Source organism: Anser anser (assembly GCF_964211835.1).
Source record: "Anser anser genome assembly, chromosome: 4".
Taxonomy (NCBI): domain Eukaryota; kingdom Metazoa; phylum Chordata; class Aves; order Anseriformes; family Anatidae; genus Anser; species Anser anser.
This window is the reverse complement of record NC_139724.1, coordinates 32,789,690-32,817,400: the sequence shown is the minus strand read 5'-3', so window position 1 is coordinate 32,817,400 and position 27,711 is coordinate 32,789,690. Positions and strand designations below refer to the sequence as shown.

Sequence of the window (27,711 nt, the reverse complement as noted above, 5' to 3'; positions counted from 1 at the left end):
ACTATGGTACTGAATCACAACTTCTTTCTTTCAGGATAGTTCATTTGATTCTTGCAATGAGGAGGGGACAAATTACTGCAGGGAGCAGTGACTGAGAGCATGGAAATGATGATCAACCACTCTGGGGCATGTGTGGTCTCTCTCTGCTCCTTCATCTCATGGAAACATGTTTCTACGTGCATGGTAGGTGTCACTTTCTACAAGAGAGTAAAAAGTCACCTAACTATGGAAACAAGGTAAAGCCTGGTCTGGGAGCATATTGTCTCTGGGCATTCTCTGCACCCATACAAAGCCTTACAACCATGTAAGTTTGAGCCTTCACAGTTGATCCTTCACAAATGCAAATCCTATCAGTCAGAAATTGGAGGTCTAGAAAGTCAGCTTTATTTTGCTTACTGTGTATAAAGAGTCTCTTGCTTTGCAAGAACATGATAGCCTGTTATGCCAATATGGTAAAACATGCGGTTACTTCTCTCTAGGGGATGTAAAAAACTCAGTGATCTTAAAGGTCAGAAGGTAACAAGTACCATGAAAACGAAAGGATAAAAGCAACTGAGAATTACAAAATCATCTTTTGTTTAATTGAGAAAAACTGTTTAGGAGCCAGAAGGTGCTGCAGTAGGACTGGAGGATTAGATTTCAGGAATAGACATTTTTACAAATTTACAGTAAATTTCAGCATGTGCCTTTGTCCCATTGGAGCAGCAGTTGATATATGTGTTCTGTTGAACAGGGATAGGATTATACACATTCTTTAAATTAAGCACATCCTTAACTGCTTAGCTAAATCAGGGTCTTAGTGGGCTGGATACAATGAGAAGAAGTACCTCAAATCCAAGGGTGTGAAAACAAGCTGGAGAATTCTAATAAGAAATGAGAATTTAGGGTGCAACAGATTAAAATTCCTCTGAGAAAAAAAAATATGCAAAGAACACGAAAAAAGCCAATGTGGCTTCACAAGGGACTGCTCAAAAAATCTGAGGTTAACAAATGAACTGTTCTGGAAATGGAAAACAGAGGTGGCAGCTACACAAGAACATTCTCTAAGTTACTACTAGCAGGAAAAAATTGGAGTTAAAAGCCATGATGAGTTAAAGCTAAGCAAGACAAAACAATCTGGGGATGTGGAGGGGCATTTACAAGAAGATTAGTGGAATTGTGGGCAAATGTGGAATAGCCTGTTAATCACTGAGAGGATAGTAAGTTATAACCAAAACTCCCAAACTCTTGATATTCAGTTGATTTTCAAACTATGTTAACATGCACATAAGGGTTTCCGGTTATAATTATATCCAGCAAAGTATCTACTGATTAAGGCAGAAAAGAAGATGTCTCAAAGCCAAGAGGGCTTAAAAATGTATATCTGGCAGTGTCCAGAGAGCGAACAAACAGGCAATGCAGAAAATTCAAGGTTAAAAAAAATAAAAAAAATAAAAAAGACAAAGAATGGTGGTACCCTCTTTAGGTTAGGGAATCCTGGCAATTTCATCCAAAAAAAGTCACTCCTGCTTACATAGTGGTCCTTTCTCTATGAGATACTTAACCCCTCACTGATGCTGCCTGAAATGGAGCTGGGGGAAAACTCCCATGGCTGAGAGCCTCTCTGAATGACATTCAAGCCAGTTCTTTGTTCTTACAATCACTGTTATTAATGGCTGGAGAAAAAGTGGAGTCTATAGGAGACATTAATAGGAAAGGCGGCCCTCACCAACCCAGAAGACAGTGAGACTTTACCCAGAATGTAGCTTATAGGTGCGGAGTAAAGTGAGACTTAGCAGCTCAGATGTCCAGAAGACACTCAGTAATTGTTATTAGAGTTTCAAAGGCCAACAACAATTAAGGGGGGTGACGGAAATCTACCTATATGTGTTATCATACTTGGCATATGTTCTTAAAACGCCAGATTTTAGAGGTCTGAAGTCAAAGGTAACACTCAGGAATGTATTGTATTTGGGGTGTTCATCAAAGTGTTTCTAGCTTAGTCAGTTATTTGACAGTCTGTGGTTAAAATGATCATTCCCTCAAAAATGTGACCAGTCCAATGTTATTTTCATCCTTCCCTTTCATTCATCACTTTCTCTCTCTCTTCTGGTCCTTCCATGCCACTTCTCTGGGCATGGTCTATCCAGCATGATCTATCTTATCCCTGGTAATGGCCTCTCTGCTCTCCAGCCATCCTCTTTACACTGTGTGAGCCTTCTTGCAACATGAAAGTAGACCCTCTGGAGAGACTTCTACATTTTACTGGCATTTTTACCCTTACCACTAGGAAAAGAAAAAAAAGGAGAATGTTTATACTGTGGACAAGGGCTGAAGTTATTTAATTCCTAAAATATGTTTTGTTCTGAAGCAGTTTCACTCCCCTGTGTTACCGCAGTCCCAGGGGGCTTATAGAGCCTTGCAAGAATGCTCTTCTGCCTACCATGGCTACAGCTAGGTAATGAGTCATGAGCCACAGTGGGGAAATCCTTTTTTGTTTCTACTTTGAATATGTGCTCGTGGACCACTTGTATTAGCATTTATGGCTTTCATGACTCTGAACTCACAAAGTCTTCCAGTGCGTCCTTGAGATCCCACACTCAATTTCTATTGGGTTATATGCCTTTTTTCACGAGATGGTGCCTCCCAGATGAGAAAAATATATATCTGGAAAGGTAAAACGTGGAATGTATATACTACAGCCACCAAAGCAACAGAAAAACATAGTTTCTGTATATCTCTTATACTCATCTCTTTGATAGAAATACGTCTCCTAATGTTTTTTCTCCATTCTGCAAGAAGTATTCAGCCACAGCCACACACAGACGGAGAGCTAAGTACCACCAGCCTAGGGGGGAGCTGGAAACTTGTGCAAGGAGGTGAATCAGAGGCAGGTGAGAACAGGAGCACATGGGGAGGGAAACCGAGAGTGAGAGGGAGAAGAGTGGAGGGTGGGTTGGATGTCCAGCTCAGGCTGGGTTGGGAACCAGGCCCCATCTGAAGGATGGCATGAGGGGCATGGCCAAGGAGATAGAAGAGGCAGATGGGGATGAAAATGAGCTGAAGATCAGTGGGTCGAGTCAGGACTAGGAGGAAAAACCCATAACTGCCCTGAGGATCTGCCAGACAGTGAGATTTCTGAGTTCAGCATTTATCCGTTGCCAGCAGATGCCTGGGGAAATGACTGTCAATCAGCCTGTCCCTGTCCCTGAGAGCTTGTGCCCAGGAGGGTGACAGCTCACATCACTTGCAGCTCAGGAGTTGGAGGGCCAAGAGCTAATGAGTGTGGGGGCTGTCACCTGCACAGACCTCTGCTCATGTCTCCTCTCGCAGGGGCTGGAGCCCGGTGGTGCTGCTGATAGAGGAGATCAGGACACTGTGCTGTCGCTGCTCATTAAGTAGTGCCCACCACCCTGCTCATCGAGTCAGAGAAAAATGTGCTGCGCAGTAATGGCATTCAGGACCATCCCTCTCTGAAAGATTTACCTGCAAGGGCTAAGTTTAAATAGCATGGATAATTTTTAATTTGACTTTCCCAGCAATGTGCCTGGGGAAACCTGAGCGGCATTTTCCAAACAGAGACATCTGTGATGCCACCTTCTTCCTGCAGGCTACTTGTCCAGAAATACTCTGTCCCGGATCCCCATCTCCAGCTGTGTCCTTTTGCAGTCAGACCAGCGGCTGCCTCCTCCTTCCTCCCCAGCCCAGCAGCACGGCAGGGACACGGCTCTGGGCCCAGGGACCACTGCGGGCATCACTGGGCCAGCACAAGGTGAGCCTGGGGCAGAGGCACCGGCTGGACGGGTGCACATTCTGGCTTTATATTTATTTAACAAAGGAAACAGTAGCATCCTTACTGCTTCCTAGCAGTAGCCGATCTATAGCAACACTAGGAAATTTCTGAACTGATGAGTAAACAAGTTGCTAGCTCCAGCTACGTACTTTTCTCTCCATTAAAACAGAAGAATCTCTTATACAAGTGAAATATTAGCAAAAACCTCAGGTCCACACTTCCCAGCCCCACACTGCAGTATATGTCTTGTGGCCCTGTTTGCAATAATGTGTTGACATGTGCAAAGTTCTCCCTCCATCCCTCCCTCCCTCCCTCCCTCTCACATATATATGTGCTTTTTTTTTTTTTTTTCCAATTTAGAGTGATGTCTCACGGAGTGAGATTAATTTTGATGTGTAAAAGCAATGCATTCCAGGTATTGTTAAATAATCAAGGGCTTTCCAAAGCAGACAGAGGACAGAGTGCTTATTGTGCCTGATTCGCAAGGGCAAAAGTGAAGTACCATATGGTAGCCATATTTATTTATACTGTGCCTTCTGCTACGCTTTTATGAATCGAAGCACTGGGGATGATAGCTTGTTTACAGATAGGTCCAAAATGTTGTGAAGCTGGAAAAGATTGATAATTGTTTAGCATTGTGTATCTTGTCTGTCTCTTAAGATATGAGTAAATAGTTGTGGATACATCGACTGAAGCAAACAGGCTTCCCTTGTGACATGCCAGTATATGAGTATATGTCATGTCAAGCCTGATGTTCACAGTGCATAAGTTAATAATGGAGAAGGGAGGCATATAAATAGCTATACACCATTAGGTATATAAATTTGGGCGCTTCTGCTCAGAGTGCTTGGAGTGTGCAGCTTCTCTGAGCTATGGTTTCAGCAACACCCCTGGGTCCTTGTAGGTGAGGAAATACCGATGGAGTCACTTGCTGTTGCTCTTCACTTCAGTCTCACCCTATGTTGTGCACAGGAGATGGGGCATTCAGCTCATGTCCCATAACCTTGTGGTGAATGGCCTCTGCTCCTCTGCTGCAGCACTCAGTCATGTGTGTGAAATCTGCTCCCTGGAGCCCTTCAAATACAACCTTAGCTTTTATACATCGCTGAGAGGTTTATGGGGCCATCTGTCTTGAGCCAGTGAGCTGGTACAAAGTGTTTTCTCCAAAAATTAGACAGTATTTCCATATATATAACTTCTGGTATGGATTGCTGAGTTTTGCTATTTATCTGTTCCAGTGTACGATGGAAATAATTTGATAATGCCATAAATGGCACTATGGAAAATTTCAGCATCATGAATTAAGAATAACTTTGAGTCTGGTTCAGTATGCACACTGTTAGCTGAGTTTTACAGATTATGGATTGTAATTTGGGGCTTTTAATAGTGTTTTTACATTTTATCTATCTGGCTGGCTATCTATCTATCTCCAGGAACCAAAGCAAAGCTCATCTTGTAACTGGCAATTTCTGTCACTTAATTCCTCATTTCACTTTGGTCTGTCCAGGATATCTCCGTGCTCTCCCCTTGCCATCATACCTAAAAGACTTCAGAAGTCTTATTTAAAAACTCTGTTGAACAATTCCTGAGAGGCAGAGAAGTACAGTTTTCCAAATTATGATTGAGGAACTGAGACATTTATGTGGAAATAAATGGGATTCAGGTGCTAAATAGTTTGCAGAGTTGCTCTGAGGCTCTGGCCTATTGGGACTGGCTGCCAGGCGTTTTGAAAAGCACTGCAGGAAACCTGTATGAGTCTAAAGGCGCCAATGTGTTTTGAAATCTGATAGCAACAAACTCATCCAAAAGCCAAGGTTCAACACTGCAAACATTATTCCATTCTTATTTTAACATTTCAGCAGATGTTGTGATTGTATTTGGATTCTTATTTGTTTGTCTTTTTTGTTGTTTTTATCTTGCTTTTTCTTCAAAACTATCAGCTCAGTAAGTAATTAATTCACTCAGCATGAGTGGATTTTATGGTGATATAAGTATCAACATGGACTTTTCTGCCAAGATTGTGCTGGTGCTGGTGGCTGTGTTACTCTCAGGGTAAACGTTTGCTCTGAATCAAGCTTAAAAACTGGGGTCAAGAGGTAAGCTTTTAGGTTTGTAAGGAGGCATCTAGAAAGTCAATTTTTTTCAGACATGCTGGGTGTTTGTCAAGTATACGTCACACAGAAAGATATATTTATCCTTTGAGAGCCATGCACATGTTTCTGAGTTTACCAGCTTACGTGGTCATGCACTTGTGAGAAGAGGTTGATCTACGGGTTAATTATTCACAGTTTCTATACGTTCATTGTTAGTCCCACCAAGGTGCACAGCTCTTCCTAAAAGATCAGGAGAAAGGCAAAGTCTTGTATCCTAGGACAAGAGCACAAAGTGTGCCTAAGAGTATCAGAAAGAAGCAGCAGCTTAGAAATGAAAGTAATGATAATAATAATAAAAAAAATCAATGTGGTAACACCTTGTGGGCAATATTAAGAAACGATCTAAAATGAGACAAAACATTTTTTTCTTTTTTTTTCCTTTTTTTTTTATACAAGGCAATGCACATGATAAAGCTTTTCTCCTGTAATTCATTTTTACTGAGCAATTGAATTTGTCAGAGAAAAGTATACAGAGATTTTGACATCGTTATGGCCAATTTATTTCATCGATCCAGTTGCAAGTGCAGTGTAAAGCCAAGGTAAAAATCCATGGCTGAAGTGAATCCCAGCCACCCTTTCAGGCATTTTGCTGTTTCCTAGAGAGACAGCACAAGGTACAAGGTACAAGACTGAGTCAACTTCCCCAGCTGGTTGCAAAGACTGAGGGAAGCGCTGGACCAACTTCCCAAATCTCCATGGGCATCACGTTGAGTCCCCACACCTTTCCTCCACACAGCCCTCTCCCTGCGTGAGGGCACCCTGATGCATGGTGCTTTTCGGGTGTGCACCACCCATCTCGTGCATGGGGTGTCCCCACAAGCTTGGCAGTAGCCTGGTGGGGCTCCACACATGGTGGCTGATTCTGGGTTTAGTGCTGCTTATTGTCCAGGGGATGGCTCATGGAAAATGCATGACTAGAGCCTCGAAAGGCTGCTTCTTCCCAGGCAGGACCCATGCATCTCATAGGGATGTAAATGCGCGGCACAGAAATGTCAAAAGGTTATGGGATTCTTGAGAGCAGCCCAGCTTTCAGCAATCTGGATACTTAAACAAGTAATCCAAAACTCTTGGGCTTGCAAAAGCTACTTTTTAAATTAGTCTCATTAAGTCTTTTTATTTGCATGCCTCAACAAATAGTTGTTTTAAGTGAAGATGTTAACAGAGGTTCTCTGCTTTGCTGATTACAGATTTATGATTTTGAATATCTGTTACAATATTTTCTGGTTTTCTATTTCTATTTACGGCTTTTTGGCTTAACCCAGGCCAGTCAAACTCAGCCTCCTGAGTTAGTGGAGGAACTACAGAATATCACTTAACAGCAAGCAAAAGCAGCCCTGTAGAATAGCATTATGGGTGATTTTAGCAAGTCCTGATCTCTGAGTCCATCAGGCTTCTTGGAAGGAAAGCAATTTTTTCCTGAAAATAAAAGATATGTGTCCACCAAGGGCATCAAATCTTCCTAATATGGACATTTCCATTTCATTTTTATGTTTTTTAATAAATGTTCATAGGGCAATAGAGCGTGAGTTCTTGGACACTCTGGCCTATAAACTTCTCAGTCAGTCATTCCCTGGCGGTGTTACAGAAGGGTTTATGTTAATTTAAAGCCATGTTGGGAAGCGTGGAGTGTTTATATGCTCTGTTCAGATGTCCTGCCCGTGAGGAGCTGCTGTATCCTCAGTGTAACCTTTTGCCTCCCCGTGGCCGCCTCTCTGTGTTTAGCTGCTTCTGCTGCACCCAGGTTGGTTTTGCCCTCTTGGTCCAGCAATGCCATGAGCATGGGCGAAACCCAACTGTCCCATCCCTTAAGGACAGTGTCAATCCCTTGGATTTGTCATCTCCTTTGTCCCTGTGACTGCATGGGGAGGAGTGAGTCAGGATGGGCTCAGCGTGTCTCCTGAGGGGTTTCCCTTGCCTAGAAAGCTCACGGGTTGGAGAAAAAAATCAATGTATAGGAAGGCAAACCATGGGGGAGCAATCCTGGGGGCTTCAGGTGTGATCAGGAGGCTGCTGAGCACTGCTGCTGGTCCTGAGTAACACCAGCCAAAGGAAGGAACTGGGTCTCAGACGTTCATGCCCAGGTGAAAGCCCTTGGTAGGGTGTGCCACCTTGACAGCTTGCCTAGATTCAGGTTTTCAGCAGCAGGGAGGATTCAGAGGCAGTGTGCTCTCATCTCCAGCAGCACTGTGCATGGTGCTGTTAAGAAACAACCTGCAGTGGTTACAGAGATGAAAGTTAGCGTGTACAGTCAGGAAACCCAACACGCCATGCAGTGAGACAGAGGTGGTGACGACCAACCTGAGCTGTAATTCAAGCTCAATTTCTATTTCACAAATGATTTTTAAGTTATGTAATGATTTGCCAAAGTGAGCAGCAAAAAGCAACACATATCATCTCAAGGGAAGATAGACAAATTTATGGAAAATGAGGAAACACGAAAGAGAGCCACTGGCTGGATTTATGTGGTTGGGAATAGATGCTGAGATATCAAATTGTCTGTATGACTTGCAGTCGCAAATGTAGGTTTAGATGGACCATTGCTTCTGGCTCTGACATACCTATGCTTTGGTAAAAAAACAATTGCTTCCATAATACAGGAAGAAACAAGAATGATAAAATCTAACTGCGTTGGAAACAAGCTTTCTGTATGAAACTTGTGGTTTGCTGTCCGTTTTGTTAGACTTGATCTTCTCTCCACAGCGGGGCTTTTTTGGCAGCTTTGGTGATTCCACATTATGTTTGTGTATGTTTTGCCGTAGGGTATAACCTCATTTTGTTCTTAGTTTCGACACAAAGGACGGAATAAGTAAATATGAGTGTATGTAAAGTACACACACACGCACATAGACATCCCTAGCAGTAGGTATTTGCGAGATCAGGCAATAACAGATGCTTTTGAGGCACTGTGAGCATCCTCTGGACTACCAACAGCAATTTCCCAGTGCAAATAAGTTTAAAGATTTTTAAAGGGCACTTTTTGAGACTCTAGCATGCTGTTTCCTGTTATATTTATTTTCTGATGGGATTTCTGTGGCTTTTTGTTTGTTTTTCATGTAACCTGCCTAATTCTTTTCGTGTCAAGCTTTGCTCACGGGTGGGTATTAAGAAAGGAGGGGCTTGATTGGTTTGTACCCTCTTTCATAGGGAAGTTCAAAGCCCTGACTTCTTGGTTGCCCTTCAGAGAAGGTCCTTCCGATGCCAGGAAGACACGGGTTATGTGGCCACTGGCCAGCAGCAAGCACCATGTGTACAGTACTCCCCCAGCAGCGCATTTAGATGTTATGCTCCAACACAGATCTCGGGGTCCATGTGGGACGTCGTTGCTGTGTCTTGAGAATGGAGGGGATTTGTGTTAGCAGGTCTTACTTCAGATAAAGCTGTACGCATACAAGATAGCCTGGAGCTCCTTGTAGAGAATCAAATGCACCCACGTGTGCTCTGAATTGTCATGCAAAATATTATGAAAATAATGGGAATTTTCTTAGGATGATTGTGCATTAGAGTTGAAGAGTTCTCCCCAAGACATTAAACCTTTCCTGCCATAGTACCCCTTGGAGGGATGCTTACATCTACTCATCAGAATACATAAGCATTCAACACAGACGTTGATTTTGATTCTTTTCTGTTAACCTTTCATTGTTCTGCTAAGATAAAGATTATGAAATCACATCAACCAATTTCTGAAGATTGTGATACACGCCTTTTTTCCATCCAAGACAATAAAATGTATTACAAGTGCTTTTTTAATGAAAGAGAAAGCAAGGCCTTCACGTCCTGCAACATCTGCTGGGAACATAATCTAAATTGAAAACGTATGCTGTTCTTGTGGGGAGGGAGAGGTCTTCCAGTGACAGGAAGTATCCAGAAAAGTTAATGCTGAAATCAGTAAAAAAATCATGCGTGACAGGAGGAGAATGAACACACAACCTTTCTTTTTCTTTCTTTTTTTTTCCCTTTTTTTTTTTAGGGGTGGAGATGGCCAAAGACAAGAGAAGAAAGGGGGAAGCTGGGAAGCAGATTATCTGTGTATTGACAGAACTGTTTATTTGCTCCTGGCAAAAATAAACCCTGGCGTATATTCCCTCTAGCGTTTTCATATTTATAAAAATTGAAAGCCTAATCTGTCGCCAAGACCCATTATCCTCTGACTTCAGTCAGACAGTATATCTTATGGAATTAGGGAATGTAATATTTTTATGAGGACAGAAGGGAAAAGAGATGTTTACTATTGTACCCTTCCTCTATTTATTAGTGTCTGTAACTACCACCAACATCCAAATGAGGTATCTTGTGTCTTAGCCCCAGTGGGACTAGACAAATAAATAAGTCAATAACATCTATCGGAAAATAATTAGATTGCCTTGTTCACCACCACCTGTGAGGGGGAGGCATAGCTCTGTGATGCGGTGCACAGTGTTTCCAAAACGCTTCTGGTTTTGATGTGTCGTGCCGTTTATCTTCATGTTCCTATGTGGGAAGCATGCCTATTAGCTCGGTTGTACCTGCACTAAGTTTTGAAAACATTTCTAATGTGTGCTTTATGCCTTGCCTGAGCTCAAGCATCCTTAAGTACTTCCAGTCTCCTCATAAATACACCTTTGTATTCTGCCTAATATATAAACATCACGACCCATGTCTGAGAATGTTGGGAATTTTATTAGGTTCATAAAGTTTTAGTTGCGGTCTAGTCCAATGGGTCCAAAATAAATAAACACAGAGAGCAAAATGAGTAACAATTTCGTACCTATTTCTTCCCCTCCCCCTGGAGAGTTTCCCCAGGACCTGTGAAGTACTTGCTGCTGTGGTTTCTGTGGCTTGCTATCAAAGTATCTGTGAGGCAGCAAGCAGGAGGCAGTTGCAGAGGCAGAGATGAAAGCTGGGAAAAGCAACTGAAAGGCAGCTCTTCGGACCTTTCCACTGATTTTCTTGGTCTCCTTCTTCCTTAAGGATGAAGGAAAAATTGTAAATAATTGTGAATGATTTGTGGCAGCTACGTTCCCTCATAGTGCTGCTCTTAGTGAAGCTACTTCCTGGGGAAAGCACCCCCAGCCCTCCAGATGGAATGAGTAAACAACCAGCACTGCAGATGGCGACATCTCTCTTAGAGTATTGTGAAACCTAGCTCTTGGACTGAGGTCTTCAGCCTGGAGTTGCCCTTTCCCTGGCTCTGGACACAGGGCCACCGATGCTCCTCCCTGCAGCACAGTGCTTGCTTTGCCTACGGGATTCATCATTGGCAGCTGTGGTGGAAGCAGTGGTCCAGAAAAGAAGCCTTCAACGACACCAACAGTTTCAACGAAGCAATGTGTGAGTGTGGTCTTTGCTTCAGAAGATTATGCTTCCCTAGGTATTTCAGGCACCTCTCTCAGCAGAGCCACCATGCTCAGGACAGAAGCTGCTGTTCTTGATCTCCTTGTGGAAAGATGTTGTATTATCATGAGGCAATGCCAAGTACCATGAAGCCACCATGCCCTTTAAAACAATTCTGTTGTAAGCCTCAAACCTGTCAGAAAAATACAACTGAGCAGACTTTTTAAAACCAAGGGATCAGCCAGCCAAAGCTCACACAGGAATCAAAACAATGACTTAGAGCAGTTACAAAGTTAAATATGAGTTGTTTTCAGATCTGTTGCAGGAGCACCAGTGCCAGAGGTACCAATTTTGCAGGAAGAACAGTGAGGTAAACCTTTAAAGATCAAGCCCTGAAGAGCTTTCTGTTTGTTTATGTGCGCTGCACTCATTCTGCTTCAAGGCTATAGGAAAATTATTTCTGGAATGTGGCAAATGGCATAATACATGTTACAGATCCCATTCTTAGTCAGCTGCAAAGCTTGTGCTGCCTTTGGGGGAGAGGGATTAGAGGCAACTTTTTATTGTTCAAGAATTTTTAGGACAGATAAAAAACTCAGTTGCAATTACAAACCAAGCAAGACTGTACTAATTTTTCTATCACCTTCTTGACTCACAGCTGTGCATCTGCCAATTAGAGCTGGTTGGAAAATTTCCAGCAAATCAAAATATTTTTGGAAACCTCTCCACAGCTCGTAGGGTCCAAGATGCTAGGGCTCTTGAAATGCCTTAGATTTGACAGACTTCAGCAAGTTCAAAGGTGAATTCCTGGGAGCAAAGAAGGAGCTGCACAGCCCTTAACCTCTGGGCAGATGCATCTGCAGGGATCCACAGGGATGTTTCCATTTCGGCTGAGGAATGAGGAGCCCGCTCAGGGGTAAACTCTTCTGGAAAAAAATGGTTTGTACGAGACTGGTGTATGGACTGGCTTCAAGAGGGGAATGGATGGACACAGATCCCAGGTGGAGGTAGGTGCTTTCTTTCATTAGAGTGTAGATGTTTGCTGGACCTTAAGCATGCATCTGGTTGATTTCTGCTGTCTCCTGCCCCTTCTGCTGGTTCCTGGGATGCTCATGCTTGGGCACCTGGCTCCTCACAGGCATTACAGAGGGAAGCCAAACTCTAAGGTCAGAGCTATGCAAACAGCACCCAAAGTGCTACTGGTCATGTTGTCTTTGGTTTTGGAGACTGTGCTGCTCGCAGCCTGGACCTACATCCCAAGGGCTCCTGCCTGGAACCCAGGTTTCCACAGGAGGAAAACTGCCTGCTCCTCTTGGTGAGCCTCTGGCTGTGGGTCCCCACCTCTCACATAGACATTGCTAAAACCTTCTGTATCTCCCACACTTTTTTTCCCCTTTCATTTTTTTTTTCAATGCAAGTGCAAAAGCCCAAAATGACTAACGTTCCTTCCAAGGAAATGACCACAAAACAGAGAATCAAAGCCACAGAAATGCTTTCTTTTAAAAATTACTCACTTTTCATCAGACTTTGCTTATACCAAGGTGACAAGGCCAAACCCACTGATGGTTCAGCTATGTGGCCTGAGAAATGCAATGGCATTAACAAAGTCTACATCTACAGATGTAGAGCGACACTTTTCATCTTTGTTAAAATACCACATTGCCACTCCATTCCTAGGCTGTCAGCATCCCTTCTCGCTGGCCCTTCTGCCTGTCCCACTGTAAATTAGGCACATGTTGCCAAGCTCCATACAGCTATATGAGCTAAATATTCACCCCAGAATGTCTCCGAGATGTGTGGAGAAATGCTTCTTTGCTCTTCCTTTTCCAGAAGGCTAGTTGAATCTCTCTATTGTGCAAGTCACTTTTTTCTTTCATTAATAACACCATATTTCATTTCATCTCACTGAGCGACAGTTGTAGGCAGCTTCCCAACACTTGTACTCTTAAAAAGGGAAAACAATGCAAAGAGAGGATGTCCCCGGAGGCAGACCATGCCCTGTCCCAGCTGCTCACACATGCAAGACAGATTTTTTGAGCACAACAGTCAGTCAGGATGTAGGCTGCTCCTCTTTGCCTTGCAAGCATTTGGATACTCAGCTTCCACTGCTGCAAAGGTATTACTGGTTTTGAGCACTGGCATTTAAGGACTGGGTTTTTGCCTGCATGAGTATACCAACAGTCAGTGGTGTGACACGCTCAGAGGTGTGATGCATGTCCATGCCTTTGTGGGGTAATATGGTTTGAAGAGAGGATGGTTTCTTTCGTCCTGTCCTGACTGGAGTTGGACAGCCTCTGGCTGATGAACAGGGACCAGTGAAGAAAGTGAGCAAGGTCTGGCCAGCAGTTCGTTGTTCTGATTTGGTCAATTTAGCAAAAAAACCCTCAGTAAGCCAGTAGAAAACTAAGCAGTTAGGTACTTGCTCAAAATCTGTGTCTTCAGAGTATCCTCTGTTTGAAATGGATGATGTTTCAGAACATATAGCTTGCACAACAGCTGGCAAAGGCAGCACTCAGGCTATTAGCAATGGCTGCAAGACACGAACAAAAATAATGACAGCCATAAAAACCAGAAAGACCTTAAATTCTGCAGATAAGTGGAGGTCACCAGGGTCTGTGTGGTGCCAGATGCATCTCGTGGGAGCCAGAAAGCAAGCAGGGAGAGGCAGGAAAGGTGTGAGATGCTTGGCACAGCAGTTCAGCTCTGCCCTGGGGATGTGCCAGTGCTGAGCATCCAGAAGCAAAGCAGTTGCACAGTGGGTCCTTTGGCTCTGGCATGAGCATATGTCTGATGCTGTCTATGTTTTCAGTATCATCCTTCTCACTAACAGGCAGGAAATTTTGGAGATATTGGCTCTTCCAGAGGCTTGTAATGAAGGAGATCTTTCTCCTTCATGGAGGAAGTCTTTATAAAGCAACAACCAGAGTAAATGCCTACAGCTGTAAGCATTTCAAAAACATGCTGCGAAAAATATGAATTACACCGTGAATATGGAGCAGTTTGGATGAAAATATGTCTTTGCCATTGAATAATTTATATCAGCCGTTATATCTACAAGAGGAAGCCCTAACATACTGAAAGATGTTGCCCATAGAGTATATACAATGACCAAAGGGTGGATTTGTGTTTAAAGCAACAGACTAAGATTCAGGAGGAAAGGTTCATCTGCTGACCTTTCTGCAGACTTCCTTTATGCCTCTTTCTCTACCTGTGCAATAGGGAAGCAGTACCCAGGGGGATGTAGGGGTAGGTGTAGCCTTACAACTTATTGTAAGATTTAATTTGAAGTTCTGGTGAAACAAGCATTTATCAGAATCCCAGTGATAAAACCCGTCCAAATAGCACACGGATGATAAAATGATAGGAACAGCATTTTTGCAAAAGTAGAAATCATGTTCTGTAAGCAAAAGAGAATTGATCAATAGATGTTACGTCATTATTTCAATGTGGTGAAAACAGAGGTGCTGTTTATCACAGAAGAAGGATGTCAGAACCCTTTCATTTGTGGAATGTTTATTCTTTTATTTAGTGATTAAATTATTAAATTATAGAAGAAAAAAAAGAGATTGGAAAGGATGTCTGAATGTCATCTGGTCCAAACCCAGGCTGAAAGCCAAGCTGACTTCAAAATGAGATGAGGTTGCCCAAGGCCTTGTTTCGTCCAGTTTTGAGCATCTCCAAGTATGGGGATTCCGTAGTCTCTCTGGATGACCTCTTCTGGTGCTCAGCTACACCCATGAGAAGAGTCCTTAGCCTTCCTTCTTTCAAGACACAGGTAAGACAAGACCTATTTCCTGATTTCCAGCAAAGCCCAGGTGTAAGTTGGACACTTCACTCTTCAGGCTTTTTAAAATGAAGGTAGCTGTACACGTGCCTGGAGACAGACTTTTACTTTCTAGAGCTTGGCATGCTCTCATGTTGAGCAATTCCTGGAAAAGCTGGGAGCAGTCTTTCTGCTCATTTTTCAAAAATGTGATGATCTTTTTCTTTCTGATTGTGTTGGTGGTTTTTTGTTTGTTTGCTGTTGTTGTTTTCCCAATGATAATCCAATTGTAATTAGCTGCTTGGTTTGATTTGTTTGTTTGTTTGTTTATTGGTTTGTTTTTACTGTGACATTTGGTCAGAAAATTTACCTGATTTTGCTTAAACATTGGCAATAGGAAAAAATCACTTTCACTGTAACATAAGAAAAATTGTAGACCTGTTACTCTGACGGTTGTAGGCTTGTGGATAAATTCTTCAAGTAGGAAGAACTATGAAGTGTAAGACAGTGGAGATCATATATAACAACCATTATACAGTGGGTAGGGTAAGAGTAGAAGTAATACTAGTTTACTAGTTTTGAGTAGTTGCTACTGGCATTTTGGATCAACCTAGATTTAGCAGGCTGAAGAGAAATTACAGGGTCAAAAAATAATCAGGGATAAAAGACACAAATGAAATGAGACCTTTTATGAGCAAAACTTTAGCAGAATGGGTGTGATTGTTAAGTATCCAATAAAGATATCTTTTATCTTTTTTCAAGTAAGTGCAGATGGGTATGATCATATCCAAATTCCTTCCTGTAATTAAGATATTTCATATTATTATATTATTGGTGAATATGGTAAAAGAGCATTCTGGTCCCTTGATCATGCTCCTTTGTACTAGAATCACTCTTCTTTTATCTGTCTTGTAGTTTTCATCAGCCTTTCAAGGAGAGCTTTTGTGATGTGGTAAAAGGATGGTCAGAATCTGAGATGTAGTGATTTTTTTTTTGTGTGTGTGTTGTGCTCTCCCTCTCCCCCCCATTCAAAAGGGAACAGCGTACACTATCTCTTTAAGGTCTACAGATATAAACTCCCTTTATCTTAAATACCGAGTAATTTGTTGACAAACTGCATCAATTCCTATTTCTGAGGGCATCAGTCGTTAGCAAGTTTCTGGATGCTAGTCAAGCGGCAACAGCATGGGGCAAAGTAAAGTTTCTTGTGTCATTTTCATTGGCCTTCAATCACAGGTTGTGAGTGCATTACTTCTGGTCATGAATTTTGTTATGTAAAAGGTTGTCAGATATTTTGGGACTTGATGATGATTTATGTTTTCTGAAAAGCATAGAGCTTTTAGACAGCTTGGTTGTTTGGGGCTAGAGGAGCTAATGGAGCAGAGAAGACACAGATTTGGGGAAAAAGCTGTGAGAGATATGGTCTGCATATGAAGAGGACAAGCTACTGGCACAAGAATTATAATATTATGGATAGCTATATAAAATACCAGATGTGGAGAAGTGGGATGCCAAAAAAGCCAACAAGATCTCGGTGGGAAGCTTTTGGCATGTCAACATTAATGATCGAGCAAGACACCATGAGAAAGGAGAATTTTTTCCAGGAATAAAAAAAAACAGGGATGTGGTTGCTGAAAGCAAGAATTCCAGGAGAGGGAAGGGGGAGAGAATATGTCAGATAAAGATGTACAATGCAATTCTGGAGAGCTTAAGCCTTAAAACATTTGAGTGAGGGTGTTCCAGTTTAGAAGTCATTGTGTTAAGGATAATACCCCAATCAAGAGAATTCTGAATAAATGGGAAGTAATTGTGTTGTCCCACGGCACACTCCAATACTATTGTCATAACACAGCAGAGTACCTTTGGTCAAGAAACTGGGTCAGGAAGTCACTTGTGAGGACGTGGTGTGCTGAACTTAGAGGGGGGATACATTTATCAGCCATTAGCAGGAAATTGTGGTAGCTCTTGTATTTTACAGGCAGCTACATGTAGGCATAGCTAGAATAAGCAGAATGTCTTCTACCAGTAGCAAACCACTAAAGGGATATATTGGCTTATTTGTAATTCTCCCTAATGAAATACCATAGGGTTATTTTCGCTGGGATAACATTGGCCCCATTGCACTCCGAAATGCTGCTTCTCTTTGGAATAAGAGTCCAGTTATTATTGGGTATGTTTCTAATGTATTTAAGCCAGTCACTCTTCCCACACTCAAATATTGCAGCTCAACATTTTTGGTAGTAGCCAGTCAGATGTGTTATAATTATGAATCAGACATTGGTTTTAAGGCTTGCAGACCTTTCTCATAAAGCTTTAATTTCCCCAACCATTTGCAATATTCATACATCTATCACTTTCACAAGGTATCTGGACAGGGTACCACCAACTACCAGGGCTGTGCCAGTCACAGTGCAGTGCTATGTCTGTGAACTGTACCTTATTAAACCCTAAGTAGTACTTGACAAGTCACTGGCACATGATCCAAGTCTTTCCTATTTGTCAGGGGTACAAGCGGTTTGTGGTCAGTCAAAAGTTTAAATGGCTCTCTGGAAGAGCATTTTTATACATTTTTTACATGCTTCTTTTACAGTGAGACACTCCTCAGTCTGCAGAGAGTGATTTATATCATCAGCAAATGTCCGGGAGCAGTATGTAGCAGTCCCACCAGTCTGACCTGGTTGCAATAATTCAGTAATCTTCAGCACAGTTATACATGTGGCTATGAGTGGTTACGGGAAGGGAGCATGGGTGTGCTTCAGGTAGAGCTTCCTTTCTGTTGAAAACATATTCTAGTATTATGTTCAAATATCAGGTACTTTCATTTTCCAGGAGTTCATTCCAAGGATATATTATTGCCATCCATAACCCAGCATTGATTTCACTTTGACATAGATTCAGGAGTTTGCATTAATTTATTACTTTCTTATGCCAATTTACCTTTTCTCACTCTGTCCTTATGCTTAGTTTTTTTATGCACGCTGTCTCAATAGTTCAACTCCTTTTGATGTAGCCTCATGTTTATTGCATTTTAGACCTGAATACCAAGTGTCTCTCGAAATCTAGACAGGCTTTTATCATGCTTCTCTTCTTAATGGCAATATCCCAGGACTTTGTCTATACAAGCAACTATCCCCTTCCAGGTGCTGCAGTAGCCTTGTCATTTCCTTTGGAATATATTGGGTGCAGTAGTGATGCCAAAAGGAAGTCTGCGGAAAGATCACCATCCAAAAGGCATAATAAAAGTAGTTAACTTGGCGCCATCTGGGTGTAGAAGAATATGCCAAAAACCATTTGCGGCATCTAAAAGGGGAAAAAAACTCGGGCATTCATCTTGGAAAGATGTCGTCCACTGTGGATAGGATGGTGCTTCTCTCAAGCACTTTGTTTAGTTGATTTAGGTCAAAATATATGCTGACTCGTCTATTTTCACTAAGGCCTTATAATCACTGGTAAACACCGTTCAGCGGTTTGGCTATTTCTTCTGTAACACTGACAGCCTGGTACTGTCTGCTCCTGCTCTTTGCCTAGGAAGCGCTGAACTGAACTCGTTGTGACTCTCTAGGCACTGTCAGTAACTGTATTGCATTGTGTCTTTGGGAGATGAGCTTAATGGTCCTGTTTCCTCCAGCGCTTTTGTATTGTTTTCTTTTGGCTGATACAGAAATGCCATTGCTGTGTCTTATTGAACAGTTAGTTTTTGAGCCCCTGGAAAGAAACACAGTGCTCTGAATGTCCTGTAACATTGCAAATTACTACAGCTCTTACTGTGCTCTTACACTGGCACTTACGTTCACCCATGAGTTCAAGTGACCCAGTCCCTCATTATTTGATTTTAACCAGTTCTTTCCCATGTCTCATTTCTAAATGCTATCACTGTGCTTCCCCTCAGGGACTTTCTTCTTGTTTCTCCATTGCCTTCAGACACTGAAGACTGCTTTCTACCTATTTATTGTCCTATTCCAATCTCTAAAAGTCTGAGAGGACATTAATCAGCTTTTACTGCCTAATCTACTTCCCTTCATTGCTGCTGTAGCAGACATCACCGGTGCTGGTCTCAAGGTCTCTGTTGACCGAAGCTCACCTGTATCCCACTAGGATGTCCTTCTTCTCGTAGAAGTCTGTCCCACCAGAAAATGGAGGCTCAGGGGCCTTTCAGACTGACAAAGGGACACAGTAGGTGTGATGCTGATTGTGTATTTTCAGCTCAGTCAGATGGTAGCTAACCAGGGCACAAGGTCCTCAAATACGTGTACATTTTCTCATCATTTTCCCTGGTAAAGAATTAATTCATGTTGCAAAGAATTACTCTAAAATTCCTCCCTTTCCCTCCTGTATTCCTGCTCCATCAACTCATCTGCAATCTTTTTGAGGAGGGTGTAGAGCAACCTCTGTAGCCAGGTGACTCTGTGCATGCACAGGCTCTTCATTCTATGTCCCAGCTGAGCAGGCGAGAACATTTAAACAACCGCAACCAGAGAAGGGCCATGACTGGGAAATTTACCCTGCACAGGAAGGTGAGCAAATTGTCGGTGTGAATGCTTTTGGCTGAAACTTCACAGCCAATAGGACAGCCAAAAGCCAAGAGCTTTCATAGCCAAAATGTGGCGTTTTTCAAAAGTGAGAGTTGATACTCCTTGCCCAGAGCAAGGGGTTTGGTTTTAAGAAATCATCACACCCCTTTAAAAACATCAGGCCTCACTCTCATTTACAGACATTTAGAATTGAAAATCATTCTTGAAAATGTTAACTTAAACTGCTGCTGTTATACAAAAGATGTGACAAATTCATTTGACCCTTGGAACTGAAATTTTCTTAAATCTCCAAGTCACAGATTTACATCCTGCACACTTCATATACCTCTCTTAAGCACTTTCAGCTGGACATGTCAATGAGTAAGGAAAGTAAGACTTGAACCTATTTATGCACATCTATGTTGCTACCCATATCCACGGTTAAGAATTACATGGGCCAGTATATACAAGTATATTATTGTTAATTCTGCCTGTGTGAGCCTGCAAACTAAGATGCTACTGTAAGCAAGTAGAAAATGTAAGCACAAGAGATAAAGGAATTTCATTCCAAGAGATGCACATAGGAAACAAAGGAAAACTAGGAAATCTTAGCTAACAAGCACTGAGATCTTTTCCTTCTCCTCCTTCCTTCTTCTGTTACTTAAATGTGAGAAAAAGAAACAAGAAAAAGGTTTTAGTGACCTCTTTCCATTCCCGAAACTCATGCCTCTCGGTAGATCACAGGGCTCTGTACACCACAATAAGCTACTCTGAGAACAGTGTGCTGTAAGTAATTTAATATAAAAGCTGATTTAAAGGAAGTGCATACTTTTCATGTTTTATACCTTTCCAAAAACATCAGTCATTCATTTGTAACTATTTGCCTGCTCTGCACAATTAAAATTGCAAATGAAACGAATGGAAAGGAATAAAGTATCCTTTCCCTTTCCCTTTCCCTTTCCCTTTCCCTTTCCCTTTCCCTTTCCCTTTCCCTTTCCCTTTCCCTTTCCCTTTCCCTTTCCCTCCCTCTTTCATTCTTTTTCTCTCTCTCTCTCTCTCTCTCTCTCTCTCTCTCCTTCTTCTGTCTTTACTGTGAATGTAAGTCATGTCACTCTTACTATGCTATCAGCGGAATCTGTGCATGTGAACACAGAGCTCAATGTTTAGACAACATGCAGTTACTTGATACACAATGAAATTTAACTGTTCAAATCCTATAAAATACATGGCTGTTAGATGCATAGCCAGAGGGTGTCTTGGGTTGTCATTTGAGGATATTGCCCAAGTATCTCTACCTTGCCTGCCCTGATGCTTTTCACGGAAATGGCACATGCAAAGGGCTTCCCTTTGCTGGAAATCCTCTTGGTGCTCTCTCCTTCAGGACGTGGGGCTCTGAGTGCCTCTGAGACAAGGGACTGGCTAAAAAAAAAAGACCATTGGACACCACGGAATATGCTTTTATCTTGACTGAACTACTGAGTGTTAAAAATCTTTAAATGTGTGGTAGACCCTCTTGGTAGAGCCTAGCTGTATAGTGAATTTTCACATCACCAAAATGCAGTGTGTTGCTCTCAGAAACCCTCTGGGGATAGGAGATGGGATTAGTTTGCTCTCTGATCCCCTCTGATTGATATTTATGATTCAAATGAGGGGTGCTTTTAAAGGAAGGCTCTCAGATCACATTTGGTCACAGTGACAGTTAATCTTAGTATTGATAGTTGTCTAGGCATTTGTATTTGCCATCTGTTTTCCTCTTTAGCACTAATGTTAAAGTTTTGAGGGGTCACTGATTCTGGCACGCATGCTTTTTCACTTGATTATGTCTCTGACGTACGGGCTAATAAATGTTTCTAAATCCTAAAACATTTTAAAGAGGTACAGATAGGTTCAGATATTTACCTGGAAGTATTGGAACAACAAGAGAACAACCAGTAAATCCCTTTTTCTCATTACGGTTTTCCAGTTAGTGCCTGGCTTTGCAGGAAGCATCGTCTAGTCCTCACCCCTAGAGAGGAGCAGTGCCGGTGTCGGTCCCGTGCAGTTTGAGGTTTTCACCAAGAGGTGGTGCTAACAATTACCACATTCAAAACGAAATGCTTGTAAAATCTCTATAATCTATTTGCGACCTAAATTAAAGGTTTTATGTGGGCATGTGCACTTATGTAGTAGTATGATGTCCTTGTATTTATGAGCTGTGTAATTGTACGTTTAGTCCTTTTTAAGCATAGGAAAGCCACACTATAATGTGTAATTATAACCTTGGTAAGTATAACACCATTAAAGTCAGAATAAGTGGAGTGCACAGCAGAGCAGTGATAGGGTGATGACAGAGTGACATGCTATAACCAGTACAGTATAATAAGAAGAATCTTGTTGTTCCTGCTATTAAATGCACTGCTCTCTGTACCAGCTAACTTTCAGTTCCCCAGGAGGAGGGAAAAGATGCTACGCCTCAGAAAAGCGCTGGCCGTGTCTGTACGGGCAGCATGTGCTGGACGTTCACCCAGATGCTGGCATGAACCAGAAGCATCAGGGTGCTGGAGAGGGCAGAGCCTCAGGAGGTCCCTGCAGCCCTGAGGACAGCTGCAGTAACCAGCAGCACCATGGGGGGACCTTGCTGGGGTGCTTACCTTGGGGTCCTGCTCCAAAACGAGCCCTCCTCTCTGCGCCGAGCACCCTGCCTTGCCTCGGTGGGCAGGAGGATGTGCCAGCTGGAGGGAGAGAAGCTTTACCCAAGGGAACGCAAACTTTGCCTGACTTCTTCAATATCACTGCCGGCAGCAGATCCCAGGCTTACCTCTGTCCTGTGGAGCTTCCACTTGTCTGGTACCAGCGGGAAGCTGGTTGCTGAGTGAGGAGGGAGTACCAATTAGCATCACTGAGGAAAGTAATAATCTCAGTGCGGGTATGTGGCATAAACTGCACTGCAAATTGAAATAAACCCTCAAAAAAACCAAACCAAACCAAAACAAAAACAACTGGCAGAGAGCTCTGGACAGCCTTTTACCAGTTAAATCCCACCTTGCAAGCGCTTTTATGTAGGATCACAGAAGAAACCTTAAAAAAGGTCCTTATGGCATTTCTGATGGAGACAAGTCCCAGGGCTCGTTTGGGGTAGCTGGTCCAGTGGTTCTGTTGTTGCTTTGGCAGGAGCACATTACTAATCTGAAAGCTGTTGACAGTTTTCTCAATGATGCTTTTTTTCCATGTTTGTGTTTTGTATTTTCTGGCTGAGTTAGCCCATATCCTGTAAACTTTCTTATTGTGCTTCGTACTCATTGCAATGACATCTACTGTGGAAGGGAGAGAGAAAGCTTATTAACCACAGGCTTGCCTCCTGCTGACTGCAGTCAGAGATGGCCTGTGACAGCATTTCCAGCAGATGTTTCTGCTTTATAGATCAATGGAAACTTTACACAGATATTTCCCTCTTCAGTCCAAAAGCAAATGCCAGCAAGTCTGAGATCCAGTAACTTTGTGCTGGACACCAAGAGTTTTATTTGCTTTATTATACTTTTTATACACACACAAACTAGCTACCAGAAAGTTGTCTTTAACATTGTTTTTAATGGCATCTCTGGCAGAAATGAAGCTGCTGTCCACTTCTGGAGAGCAGCCTGGCTGCCTCTGCCCGCACATGGAGCGTCAGTGGAGACTGGAGCCCAGCAGAGATGGGCACACGCAAGTTGCAAACCATCAGCTCTCATCCCAGGGTGGTATTTTCTGGTTCTGAGTCTCCATGGACCCTGTGGTACAGATCTGTATTTCAACGGGTAAAAGAGAAATGTGCTATTATATCCAAACAAAGGGGAAAAAATGCATCTTTCTTTCTCCAGATTATCTTCTGGCTTTGTCTAGAGGGGTCTGACTGGAGAAGAAGGGAGATGGGGAGGAAGGGAAAGGGAAGGGCTAACATCTGTGCCTCTCACTGTGCACACAGATGGGAGCACACGACCCCTGTCTCAGCACAGCACTGCTTTTTGATGATGCTTTTTGATGTAGCAAATGTCTGTAGGAAACTGGAAATTCAGAGACATCCTTCAGTGACAGAAATCTTTACATCAACTGTCCTGTCAAAAAAAAGCTAAGTTAGTAGGAGTTTTTTTTATTATTATTATTTTATTATTATTTTTTTTTTGTAGCAGCAAGTAACAAAAAAAAGGTTTCCATGGACTGACTCCCATAAAGAAGATGGACTCTTCCTTCAATTAGGTCAGGCCAGGTAGGCCAGATCTGGAGATACAGGTCCTTTATTGTTTAGAGATCCGCATATTTGGTGGGATATCTGCACGAGGAAATGTCTGTGCTCTCTCTGGACATCATCTATTCTCAAAGGGCATCTCTCTTTTGAATGTATTGCTGCCTTCCACCTTTGGGAGGATGATGAGAAGAAAGTGGACCCTAGAAGTACAAGTCCTGACTTGGCAGCAGGCAAGGTTTCCTATAATTCAGTTGGCATTCCTGTGCTGGTCAGAAAGCCTGTGAGGCCATGAAGTTTGGGAGAGGCTGATTTCTTTCAATGCCTGGCTTTTAAATGCCTGCTATTGTGTAAAGCAGTAGTCAGTCCAACTAGGTCATGCCAGAGACTTGTAAATGAACAGTTCCCTACCTTGTCCTTTCCCAGCTAAGCTTCATTATAGTAATGACACTGAGGTTAGCACTGAGATTAGAAAGGATACGGAATGCTTATAAATTGCTTGTTAATCAAAGTAACCACAATCATCCAATTTACTTCTGTGGTGCCTTGTCCTTAGATGGCTTCTCCTGTCTTCAGCGAGCAGCCCCATGGCACTGGGCAGTAGAAAAAACATTAATTTCTGGCTGGTTTGTGTTGTGGGGAGCTCTGATTCAGGCTGCTGTGGATGTCCTCGCTGGTCAGAAATACTGTGGTCACACTCCTCATCTTCCCTTGTGCCTGGGGTTTGGATGAGATGCTGGTTCTTCTATATTCATGTCCAGACAGAATGATTGTTTCACACGCCTGCTGACCCACCTATGTTTTCCTGCATGGACAGGGGCACACAGCATTACTTCCAGGACATGGGAGCAGCTCTCAGGATGCCCCACTGCGTTTTATACTTGGCTTCTCTCTAAATATTTCTTCATGCACCAGCAAGTCCCTGATGCTTCTGTGATCACTTTCTAATAGCAGAGGCATTCTCAGTTTCTCATTTCTTTTCAATAAGATGTCTGCAGCTGACGAACCATATGCCCCTCTTGGTATTCTGTAATGTAGAAGTACTAAATGCAGATCTGATTATCCCTCTGCCTCCTTTTTCAATAGGTGCTTTATTGTGTTGACAGTATCACTGCCCATTGCGTTGGTGTAAAAGGGGCCTGCAGCTGTGTGTCTGGGGCTTCACTGCAACGTGTTTAAAACTCCAGATCACCTGTGCTCTTATATTAAGTGTGCCACACTTGGTGCACCTAGAGCTCAGATGAGTCCCTTGTTTAGTGGTGCTGTCCCCTGCTAAGGCTCTCTCTTAAGAATAAAAAATGTCACCTGTTCCCAGGGCAAGTTTGTCAAGCTCTTTTAGCAGAGGCAGTAGGTGGCAAAATGTCCTTTCCAGCCATGACGAGCCACCAGTAGGTAAAGACATGAAACCTTTGACACTCAAATACCATAGGCAAAACCTCATTCACTATTGCGACACACTTTTGTTAGCATCTGTGAGATATAAGCTAGTGCTCTTGGGATGACCTCACCATCAAGGAAAAGTCCAAGGGCTTCTCAGTTTTTTACTCACTGTCTTGGTACCTCTGGGCCGAACTTCTCCAATCCTTTGATTAACTACCTCAGATCCCTCAGTGAGACCAGCGCCTTATGGTCTTATCTGCACAGACACACTTTCAAGTCTAGTAGGTGGATTAAGCATGAGTGTACTTTCCCTGTTCTACATTTTGAGGGATATTTGTCCTTTCATACCCATCTCTGCTGGAGTAACCAGAGTGATGTTAGGCTTAGTCTTGGTATCTCTCTACTCATTTCGCTGTGTTCATTTTAATCCTAGTCATGTTATTTCTATTATACAGAATGTGTATTTTTATTTGTTCAGCTTTAGGCCAACACTGCTTTTTGTTGTCGTTGTTTGTTTGTTTTTCAGTCTTCTGCACAGCCATACTATTTTTCTTCTGATCAACACTTCAGTTACACCATCAAAAATGTAATGCATTGATTCAAATCATCAATGCCATCAGACTTCCAATCCCCACAAGTAAGAGGTGTCTTCTCCTTTGTCAAATGAGCGCAGATGTGTGCTCCATTTGTGCAGTAGTGCCCGCCAAAGCCTTGTATCAAGCACAGGAAAACATTTGGCATCCACCACCTCCCCAGAGGCTTCTCCCCTCAGAGGGGAAAATTCCGCTTTCCCATATTACGTTCTTTCAATAATGTACGTAAATGAGGCTATTTAAGGTTTCACTGTTTTTTGTTCTTTTTTTTTTTTAATTTTTATTTTTCCCTTCTGCAAAGCCTATGCACTCACAGCGTCTTCATCTTTCTCTCCGTTTCCTTGCTTCTCCTTCCTTCATTTGGTAAGACCTGCGTTTTAGCCATTAACACCCTGTTTCCTGTGGTTTTCCTCGTAATGTTAGCGTTACTCCTTCTGGCACTCGTCTAGTACTTGAACAGTCCAAGGCGAGCTTGTGATGGATGTGGCTGCTTTTTCCAAATGCCAGCTGTCTGCTCGGTTTCTGTTAAATGCCACAGCAGGGGTATCTGCATATGCAGTTTCTCCTGGATTCAGGCTCTGAGAAACCCTTTGAGCTGAACCTCTTCAGATGGGGTCTGGGGATTTCTGGTTGGCCAGAGCTTCATCAGCTTCAGTCCTGGTATCTGCTGGGATCCCCAGGCATCCTCCTCCAGGACTCCAGTCCCAACCCCACAGCTCAGCAGCAGCTCAGCGCCCTGGAAATGTAAGGGGCATTTGCCAAAGGGGCAAAGCTAGCTTCAGGGTTTCAGTGGGACAGGTTGCCCCGACATGTGCTGATGCTTGAGTGCTCTGTTCATCTCCCACGAGTGCCCTGGGTGCCTGCCTGTGAGGCTGGCCTTGAGATTGAATCTGGGGTTGAAAAAATGAGTTAGTTTCTGCATCTGTTCTTGGGCTAACTCTGCGGTGGAGCAAATGTTTAGTGTTGTTATAAAAAGGTCCTGCTATCACTCAGCCACTGTTGATACCATTGAGAAGTAGTCCTGACTAAGTTTTTGGCTAAATGACAGGAATAGCTGTTAGCTTCCCACACTTACCTTTTTTTTAGCCAGCTAGGGAATGAGCACTTCTGGATTATTAAATGCTGCAGTGGCACCTTTCTGGTTATTCACTCAAGTAACATGCACAAAGCAGAGAAGATGAAGGCTGCCCTTACAAGCTTCTCTCAACCACGTGTCAGCATCTCATCCCATGCTCTTCTTGTTGTGGCACTGATCTTGTGGCTCCAGCGGGCATTAGAGAAAAGAGTCGAGAGGAGACCTTGGTCTGCCATGCTGCTTGGTGGCTCTTCTGGTAGCTAGGCCCTGAAATAGGCAAGCCTCAGCCTCTCAGCGCTCAGCAGTTGATCAGAGATGTTCACCAATGTGAGGAAGACAGGGACCTGGGAACCTGGAGAGGTGAGACAAATACCGGAAAACGGACAGAAAGGCAAGACTGACTTTGAGAGCGGATGCTGGGGCTCTGTGCTGCTAAATTGGCTGTATCTAGAAGGGAAAGAGAGGGACAGACAAATCCACATCTTAAATAAACTATGGATTTCAGTACAGGACCAAACACTTTTGACCAGAATTGTGCTCCTGCCTCTGTCACTGGCCACTGTTTGTCTCTGGATAGGAGGTCCCCTTTTGCCATGCCTCTGCTGCCTCATCTGTAAAATGAAGATATCAGTCCTAATCCTCCTTATAAAGCACTCTGAGACTCACTGGTAAAGGAGCCGTGGAACTGCAGAGCTAAGTGGACTGAAATGGCCGTGTTATTTTTGCTGAAGTTTAGAGCTTCTCAAAAGCCTGAGCTAACCGAAGCAGTAGTTAGACAACAGGAGAAATAACTGGGTCAGGAGCTATATTTATGAACAACGGCAGGGTCATATTACTCACTGTGAATAATTTATCTGACAAAGACATATAGTTTGCATAATTTTCTTAAAACAATGTACTGTAAATATTGCAGTCTGCTGAATAATTTGGGAGATGATTCAATGGGATTTGGTTAA

At 42.8% G+C, this 27,711-nt stretch overlaps 1 protein-coding gene across 28 annotated transcripts in view; it reads left to right on the top strand.

Moving 5' to 3' along the window:
* The window catches only part of LOC310899686 (uncharacterized protein), a 140,768-nt gene that overhangs the window by 51,607 nt on the left and 61,450 nt on the right, over nt 1-27,711 (top strand). For 12 of the 28 annotated variants that reach the window (XR_014584490.1, XR_014584502.1, XR_014584503.1 and 9 more), the window contains one exon: nt 35-27,711. This exon is cut by the window's right edge and continues 14,739 nt beyond it. Coding sequence is in view for 1 of the 28 variants with exons in the window: in XM_083836414.1 (XP_083692540.1) it covers nt 2,630-2,873; nt 3,590-3,751 (406 nt within the window). In the remaining 27 variants the exon portion in view is untranslated. The remainder of the gene's footprint in view (nt 1-34) is intronic. The other 16 variants (XR_014584487.1, XR_014584489.1, XR_014584499.1 and 13 more) reach the window with 13 other exon arrangements.